This window comes from Galeopterus variegatus, unplaced genomic scaffold, assembly GCF_000696425.1.
Source record: "Galeopterus variegatus unplaced genomic scaffold, G_variegatus-3.0.2 Scaffold95, whole genome shotgun sequence".
Classification (NCBI taxonomy): Eukaryota; Metazoa; Chordata; class Mammalia; order Dermoptera; family Cynocephalidae; genus Galeopterus; species Galeopterus variegatus.
Window position 1 is genome coordinate 21,659 of NW_007726206.1, and position 9,574 is coordinate 31,232.

A 9,574-nucleotide genomic window follows, 5' to 3' on the forward strand; every position below is an offset into this window, starting at 1 on the left:
GTGATGAGCTGCTCTGGGTGGAAGAGCTGGCGGTATGTGCCAGTGCGAACTTCATCTGGAAAAGGAAACCAAACCAGCCACCCATCACTAACGACCTACACAAGCCTGATCAGTCCTGGTGGGGGTGGGTAGAGTAGAAAGAGAGAGTGTGTGGAGTGTGTGGTGTGTGCGTGTGTGTATATGTGTAAGTAATCAGTGGAACCCCCAGGACAGACCTCCAGTCTCAGTACGCTGGGATCTCACTTGGATTACTGAGGTCAACTTACCAATGACTGTGGGTTCCAGGTCTACAAACACTGCCCTGGGCACATGCTTGCCAGCGCCTGTCTCACTGAAGAAGGTGTTGAAGGAGTCATCTCCCCCCCCAATGGTCTTGTCACTTGGCATCTGGCCATCAGGCTGGATGCCATGTTCCAAGCAGTAGAGTTCCCAGCAGGCATTGCCAATCTGGACACCAGCCTGGCCAACGTGGATGGAGATGCACTCACGCTATGGGAAGGGAAAGAGAAAAAATAATAAAATTAAGGTGTATTAATATTTTGAATTTTCAGTAAATTTCTAAAAATATTCCTAGTAATATACAGCTATTCTTTAATCCTTAACATGATAGAAATGATCAAGGAAAAGCATCTGCTACAAATGCGGCAGATGGGTGTGGTCTGAATAATAATTTCACCTTGGCACACTTTAGCACATGGTACAAGCCCATTCATTGTTCCTACAGCCTTGCTTGAATATAAGATTTTTCATATTTAAAAAATATTCAAAGTACAAATTTTGTAAAATGAAGTATATTAAATTCAATCAGTAATGTATTGTAATTTCACTGCTTCCCTTTTAAATAAAGATGAAGATTTCTTCTAAATAAGACTTGGTATTTCAACATGGACATCTGTACTGCACCTGAGCCTAGAAGCCACACCCTTTTGCAGTCTATCTGCAAAATCCATCAGTAATAGGGAAATAGAAACTAGACAAGGTCTGCCTCATACATTGCTGCATTGCTCTATTTGCTATGCCTGGTGCTAGCCTGTACTGTCTGCTATATTATTTAACAGAGTAAGCTCTATTTCCAGCAACTGCCTACATGATCTCATTGTGCTGTTTTGCCAGTTTTCCTTCTCTGACCCAGCCTCGGACCATGGGCCTCAATTGAAATGAATTAATGAAGACGCACTAGAACAAAAGATAGCTGGATGCAGAGTATAATTAGTCTTTGTCTGCACCAATTTCATTACTTTTTTTAAAAAAAGTTTTTCCAAGATTTTCTCCACTGTAAAAAACTGAAAAAATATTAATTTTTAAAACAATAGTCCCTAAGTTAGAAACAAATATCACAAGAGAAGCTACCAAAGAATAAAAACCCAGTCAAAGGACAATGAATATTTACTTAGAACAATAAAATAGTATTTTCATTTTGAGATTTTCTACTCACCACTTAATATTCGTACTCTTCTCATCCGATAGAGATTTTCTACTCTACGGTCTTTAAGGTTACGACTTTCATTGTCTATTCACTGACGTATGGGGGGTGAGAATCGGGGAAGGGCGTTTCCCTGGGTCCTGACCATTAGGGTACCCCGGGGCTCACAAAGTGGTCTTTCTCCCTCGGTGACTGTGCGGCGAAGACAGACACACAGTCGAGCGGGTCAGGGCGGTGCGTCCCCAGACCAGACATTAAAGAGCTTGTCAAGTGAACTGTGATCTTGCTGCTCAAGAAAAAAATATTTCATCTAAGCTTCCACAGTGAATAAAAACCTTTTGAAGCCTATAGTTCCGCAATGATGAAGATTTTATTAGAAGTCTTCTGACAGAGGAGGTTTAGTGAGGGCGAGCCCCACCCAGTGGCTCTTAAGGCCGGAGAAGCGAGAAACAAACAACTCCGCCCCTGAGCCGCCCTAACACTGGCTGCCAAGGGCTCCAACAGAAACTAACCATTTTTTCCCGTTAATATACGGGTATCTTCCTAAAATGCCAACGAACCAGCGAGGAATCTTCTTATACTAATCCAAGGCTCCGCTTGGTTCCTGTCCTTCCCTCCAACCCCCCACCGCACCCCGGTCTTTTTAGACGACTCCTCCTCTCCCTGCCCCTGTGGAACAAGGAGATTGAGGAAAAGGCCTCTCCGCGTCACACGAACACCGTGCGCACCTACAGCAGGGCCGAGTGGGAGACCCTTCCACCTCGACAGATGGGCTGCCTGCGGTCCCGAAGGGCTCTCGGATAACAAAAGCTCCCTTGAGCCGTCTTTGTTCTTCCCCATCGCTGTCCTGCTTCCGGGGCGCAGTTCTGGTTCGGTTACCGCACCCCGCGCTGCGGCTGCGGCGGGACTTAAGGATTTAGGGCAGACAAAGCTAAACCTCTCAAACAAAGCACAAGACTATCCTTACCCAAAGAGGTAACAAAAGAAAAGAGTTTAAGGTTTTCCGAGCAGACCCTGGGAGACTGACTCCACCCAACAGCCACAAAGAGCTGGAGAAAACAGATTCTTACCATGGCTGCTGCTTCGCGGCTGCAGAGCGGATGGCGGAGACGAAGAGGAGAGGTTGTTGCTTCTTACAGCGCGACTCTTAGGAGGTCGATGTAAGAGAACCTGCGGCACATGGGCGGATGCGGCTCCTATATACACCTCGGTCACCATGGGGATGGGCCAGGGCCTTTTCCTGTTGGCTCAGACCCCCCAGTCTGCCCAGAGAAGCCACGACAGAGAGCGGTGATTGGTGCAAGCAACATGGGATGAGGTAATCTCTCCCCCACCCCTTTCCCCCTAGCATCCATAGACTGTTTGCATCCTTCAGACAAAGAGACCGTGTAAAAGCAGCCAGCGGAGCATCCATTATGGGGTGGGGCTGGAGGGGAGGGAAGGGAAGAAAGAGGACTGAGGTTGGATGATTTTATAATGCTTAAACCTCAAACTACAGTTAAAATCACCTATATAAGGTTTTTTCCTACACTTAATCGCAGAATTTGTGTTGAGATGAAATATTTAATGGAAAATTGCTCCCAGCCCCTCCCTCATAGTATACTGAACTTGACTAAATTCGTTTACAATTCAACATCTCTAACTGCCTTAAAAATAAAGTTGGAGAGAAGACGGGAGTAATGCTCGAAATGGCTTGGGTAAATGAGATTTTTTTTATTATTTAAAAAATAGTCAGTAATAGAGCCATTCAAAATGGTTTCTCAGGTTCAAATAACTTATTTTCAGACTTTCTTTTGCACACACACACCCCAAATAGCTAAACAAAAATGGAAGATGGCAGGAATAACCATAAATAAAGAAGCACACAAGTAGGTAGTTCTAACACGGCAATAATTAAGAGCTAATGAACATACCGTAGTTAGTTTACTAGAGATTTTCCTTTGACAGAAGTCTGTGTAATATATTTTGTGTAGTGTATTGTCCCTAGAAATAAATTAGCTTTCTTGATAAAGAATTGGAAAAATACAAGGAGAAAGAATTGAGTTCAGAAGCTAGTACTGTTTGTGTGTGCAGTTATATTTCTGCCTTGTTCTCTTCTCTGGAAAGTAAAAATAAATTTTAAAAAAGCAAAAAAATAAAATAAAAAATTTTTAAAAAGCCAAGACACCAAATCAAAAAGGAGAGTTACATGATGTAAAAACAAGATAATTTTGTAATGTTGCTTCCATCCACAGACAACTGTGCAGTGGCAGTTCAATAACTACATTTTGTTTTTATGTAGTTATGTGAATTCCAGTGAATAGCCTACTTTGCGGTTGGTCTTCTAACTGTGGGAATTGTAGCCGCCTTACACCGTTGCTATTCAGCTACAGACTCTAATGGTTGCTCAGTTGCCCCTTGGGACAAAAAGGCTTTGCTTTCACCACTAGAAAATGGATTGCAGTAACATTCATTTTCCATTTAGAAAGGCTCCACTATCAGCAAGGATGGGCTATGCAGAATAAGTCTCTGGACTGTGTACCACTTGACATTGCTGATGAAATTTCAGAGGTACAGAGGTTTGTTTGGCCATTAAAGGTGAAAATTTGTATTTTGACAGATAATTTTTCTTTTTGATTTTCAGCCATAGATTTTCAGGGTCTGTAGCACTAACAGTGTTCTGCAGAGCCCATTCATTCTTGCTGGGCTGGCAGGCAGAGCAGGGCGTGAGAGGGAGGGACTTGAGAAGACAGCTGCTGCAGGTTGTGGTGTGGCAATGGTGGCCATCGATTTTTTCTAGCCTGCAATCCACATCTCTGCTTTGCTTGTTCAAATTTGCTGCAGTAGTCTTCTCTAGAAAAAAATAAAACCGAACACACAAATCATTTTATCTACTTCTTGCGTATTTCATAGGAAAAATAATCCTCAGCATCATCTTATCTCCATCCCTTTAGCAAATAAAAGTATATTTCAGTAAAGAGACAGGACGGTTAAGGATGATTTGAATGCTTCTTTCTGGACCCAGAAGTACATTTAACAAAAATAAGAATTAAATGACATAAGGGAGCATAAGAATGAATAAGTAACTTATTAAAAATGCTTCTTTCACAATTTTAATAATGAAATAAATCAGATACTGCTGGACTATGGTAAAGTATGTAAGTCTTCTTTATGGAATAAGAGGCACAGTTTTGAATTTTATTTTATTTATAATATAAAAAGACTAATTAAGGAATATGTCATTTCCCCAATAGTCTCAGTTTTTTATGGAATTTACAGAGTATTAAACAAAAGAGACGAAGGTTCATGCAATTGATTCTTTGTAATTCTCTCTCAGAGCCATTCTGTTCCTTATGTAAATGAGGGTTTTTTCTATTCTTGGGCATAAGTAACCATAAGATCTAGGTCAGAAATAGACTATTTGAGCACTGGTAATCTTAAATATATAAATGGGAGATCAGGATAAATAACCAATCTGGTTGTGTTGTTCCTTACTATCTGATTTAATAGCATTTAAACTATCGAAAGCAAAAAAAAAAAAAATCTTTTTTTACTAGTTCTCTTTTTATTTTTACTGCCAATTTCTTTAACTTACAGAAATATGTATGTTAAAGTATTCTGCTAATGGATTCATTCTTGTGGGCAAAAAGCATAAGGCATTTTTCTTTCATAATATTTGTGACATTTTCATTATTTATTTGCATGACTATACTGTTCTTGCATCAAAATGTGAGTCCTGGTTCCTGTCAAAGTGCTTAACATGCAGGAGACATATATGTGTTTGCCAAATTAAATAACAGCTCTCTGTGCATATTTTCATTAACTATTATCATGGTTAGTAATTACAAGGTATTTAAGAGTATTTTACCATTTATAATCAAAAACATTTACAGAGTGTCTATAGTGAGCCCCAGACCATCCTAGATAGTGGGAAATTCAGAGGTAGAAGCATGGTCTCTTCTATAGAATCTTGCAATCTAATTGAAGAAGTAAGGCTTGTACATTTATATAGGTTTGAGAATTGCATGTGTTTGTGAGTGTATAGAGAGAGACCTTATTGAATCCATCATAACTCATATAGGAAGCAAGAGAGTTGTCTACACTTTTTTTTTTTTTTTTTGTCTTTTTCGTGACTGGTAAGGGGATCGCAACCCTTGGTGTGGTGTCGCCTGCACTGTGCTCAGCCAGTGAGCACACCGGCCATTCCTATATAGGATCCGAACCCACGGCGGGAGCGTTGCTGCGCTCCCAGCGCCGCACTCTCCCGAGTGCACCATGGGGTCGGCCCTACACTCTTTTTCATACTTCTTCACCTCCCATTAATCCCTCAGTCCATTCCAATCTGGATTCTGCTTATACCACTCCTTGAAACTAAGGTCCTCCGTGTTTTTTGCTAAATTCCCTGGATACTTTTTAGTTCTTGTTGACCTGTGATAGACTTTGTCACAGTTGACTGTTATCTCTTTCTTGAGACACTTTCTTCCCATGACCTCAAAAACTCTATATTTTGTAGGTTTCCCTCCTACATTTTTTTGTTCTAGTTAGTTGCAGCTGGTTCCTCCTCCTTTTCCTAATCTTCAAATGTTGGAGTTATTGAAGGTTCAGTCCTAGATCTTTTCCTCATTTTATTTTATGTGATCTCAATCCATTCTTAGTGGATGGTAAGTGCATCCATTCCCAAGGTTTCAAAATCTTTCTATATGCTGATGCCTTCTTGATATCTCTTCTTAGCTCCTGACCATGTAGTAAACTTCCAGTCTCTGGCTTGGCTTCTCACAGATATCTCAAATTGAACTAGTTATCTTCTCCACAAACATACACTTCCTGCAAGGTTCTCTTGCTCAGTAAATGGAGCAGCATACACCTGGTTTTTCAAATCAGAAAAAGGAATTATTCTTGACATCCTTAATATGGCTGCTACAATTCCATAAAAGAAGTAAATCTTATTCATAAAAACCTCTGAGAGGAAACTTTGATTTTAAATTAAATTGAAGTTCAGAGAATTTCCTGAGAGTTGATTTTGATAGGGAAAAGGGAGGCAGGGCCAGCCCGTGGCTCACTCAGAAGAGTGTGGTGCTGATAATACCAAGGCCATGGGTTCGGATCCCATATAGGGATGACCAGTTAGCTCACTGGGTGAGCATGGTGCTGACAACACCAAATCAAGGGTTAAGATCCCCTTACCGGTCATCTTTTAAAAAAAAATTTTTTTAAAAAGAAAAGAAAAGAAAAAGGAGGCAAAGGGTATAAAATCTGGATATGCACTTCATAATTGTTATTTTGCAAATTTATGTTATATGCATTTTTGTATTTATGCAATTTTTTTTTTTTTGGCAGCTGGCCTGTATGGAGATCTGAACCTTTGACCTTGGTGTTATAACACCACCACACTCTAACCAACTGATCTAACTGGCCATAACTGGCCAGCCCACATGCAAATTTTATAATTAAAATTTTTAACAAAAAAAGGGAGGATTTAACGATATAAACCCATGAGGTTATAATGATACCCCTACAAAGCAAAAGAAAAATGAAAAAGAGAAAAAAGTCAATTAAAAAAAAATCACTTCACTGCATTTGCATCATTGAAAATAACTAGGGTACCAAGTCTGTACTCTGTATACTGGCAGTCACATAATCAAATAAGAAATCGAGCACTTGTCCCACATTTCCTGTACAAACTGTATTTTAAGGTAACCAAATAACCCTAGTTAATTAAGGAAAATCATTATTTTATAGAATCAAGCCAACTAATAAATGTGGAAATAATAATAGAATTAGAAAAATCACCCTTTATATCCCCTAATCAAATAAATCATTCAGGAAAAGATTATCAATGAATGAAAACTCAGATAAAAGATTGATGGGGAATTTTTAAATGGAAAGATTAGGGTGTTACTATCTGAACTCACCGATCAATCTTAGTGTCACTAAAAGTGGGACAAACAGATCTTGAGAACCTGTGCTGTGGTCCAACAGGAAGCACACAGCCTCACTTATGACATGATCTTGCAGAAACAATTGTGCTGGATCTGATTAAGTCTTTAGAGCCACTTCCATTTACAGGCAATATAGGGGACAGAGGAACAAGTCAGATGACATCACAAGGAGACAAACAGACAAATACAGAGTGTGGGACACTACAGGACAAACTGTCTTGTTTCTGCAAAAAGTCAATGATGGAATTGGGGTGAAGAAATTTGGGAGACTAACTACTAGATATAACAATGAGTATTGTCAAATCTTTTGTGGCACAGCCTAGCTGTTTAAGTTAATATACAAATCATTTTAGTATTCCTAATAATGTGTTCATTTTTAACCTTTAAAAAAACAAAAAATACGAACAAACAAAAAAACCAATGAGTATTGTTTGGCTCCTGCTTTACACAACCAAATGTAAAGCATTTTGGAGATAACCAGAGAAATTTGAATATGGACTGGCTATTATATAATAACAAGGTATTGTTAATTTTATTAAATATGTTCATGACAGTGTAGTTATGTAAGAAAACTTTCATAATTTTTAGATATGCATGTTGAAGTATGGTAGGGTTAAATGAAATAAGGTCTGAGATTTGCTTTAAAATACTTCAGAAAAGAAAAGGGGGGAAATTCTTGAGAATTGTTGAGTTCATTATACTGTTTTCTCTATTGCTTAGTATATTAAAAAATTTCTTTAAAAAATTTTTTAAAGATATAAAAAGAGGAGGTTGTGGATGTTAAAGGCAAATTTTACCTACTTCATAATCTGCTCTTTACTACCTTGAATAAAGAGTTATAGAAATTCAAAGGAAGGAAAAAGTCTTCATATTATTTATCATGGACGCCTTCATTATGAATGGTGGCTCTTAAACTGAATGGGATGGGAATAGAATGAGTATTTTTAAATAGGGAAAATAACATTAGCAAAGACATAGTATAATGATAATATGCTGCCTGTATAAGGGAGGGACAAGAAATTGACTTGATTAGGGCATGCAAGGGAATTGTGGATGATGTGTTAGATGAGGAGAGTAGAGCTAGTTAACAAAGCATTTTGAACTCCAGTCTGAAGGAGTTTGGGCTTGAGTCCACAGTGTGAAGCCTTTGTATTGTTATAGAAAAGTGAAAATTTTATGAAGAGAACAGCATTTTCATAAAATTAATCTGATAGGTGTATGAAGTAGGGAAATAAACTGGAAACAGTGACCAATGAGGAGGTAATTGCAATAATCTAAGCAGAAGTTCTCAGACAGTGAGAATGGATAGAAAGGGATAATGGAAGAGACCATTCAAAGGAAGAAACCTGATGGTGATTGGCTGGACACGTGGTAGAAAGGAAGGAGTCAAAATTAACCCTTAAAATTTTTAGCTTGGAAGACTAAGAGAATGAAATGGCAGGGGTGCTGTGTACAGAAATAGGGGAAGTTGAAAAGGGATGCAAGTCTGAGCAGGAAATGCACTTGTGTTTGAGCTGGGGGGAGGGTGTTGAGGGCAGAAAAGTTCAGTTGATGTGATCTAACAAGTTGAATGTTGCACCATTCAAGGTGATAGAGGGATTGAGGGCAGAAGTCTTGGAGGTCACTGAGAATCTGAGATTGACACCGTTCAGAGAAAGGTCAGGTCTAGAGGGGTGGAGGTGTATATTTGGAGTCTAATGACAACAGCATGGTTATAATGCCTAGTGGTATGGTACAATAATAGAATTCTCCAAGTGTAACCTGGAATTTCAAGTTATGCCACTGAAGGAGAAAGAGATAGATTTGGAGGATATTTGGGAGGTTGACTTACCAGATTTGGATATAGATTTAATAAATTAAATACAGTAAAGCAAGATAAAGAAGTGTCAGAAAAAGAAACAAAGAAAAAGGAGGTAAAACAGAAGCCATTGATGTTATAGAAACAGAGGAAGGAGAGAATGTCAAAAAAAGTGCCGAGTAGTATCAAATACTGCAGAGGAGTTGTTAAATTAGGACAGAAGAGTGCTCATTGGATTTAGTATCAAGGAAATCAGTATACAGCAAGAGTTTGGCATAAAAGACATAAAAAACATTTATTGCCCCACAGGAGTTCAAGGTCCAAGGATGGAAAGTATTATGATACAGCGTGTTGAGTGCTGTGAGGTAGAGGTCAATGCAGGAGCTGCTGGACACAAAGATGAAACTGTCAGCTTTTCAAGGGGCTGTTGGTTCA

The 9,574-nt window shown here is 39.0% G+C and overlaps 1 protein-coding gene across 1 annotated transcript; it reads right to left on the bottom strand.

The window, feature by feature from the left end:
- Positions 1-2: 2 nt before the first annotated feature.
- LOC103599035 (tubulin alpha chain-like) lies at positions 3-2,620 on the bottom strand (the record flags this gene model as incomplete). Its single annotated transcript, XM_008583115.1, has 3 exons — positions 2,494-2,620; positions 267-489; positions 3-55 (listed from the first exon to the last, which is right to left on the bottom strand). Coding segments are annotated over exons 1-3 (279 nt in total), but the record flags the coding sequence as incomplete, so codon positions are not given.
- Positions 2,621-9,574: the final 6,954 nt, after the last annotated feature.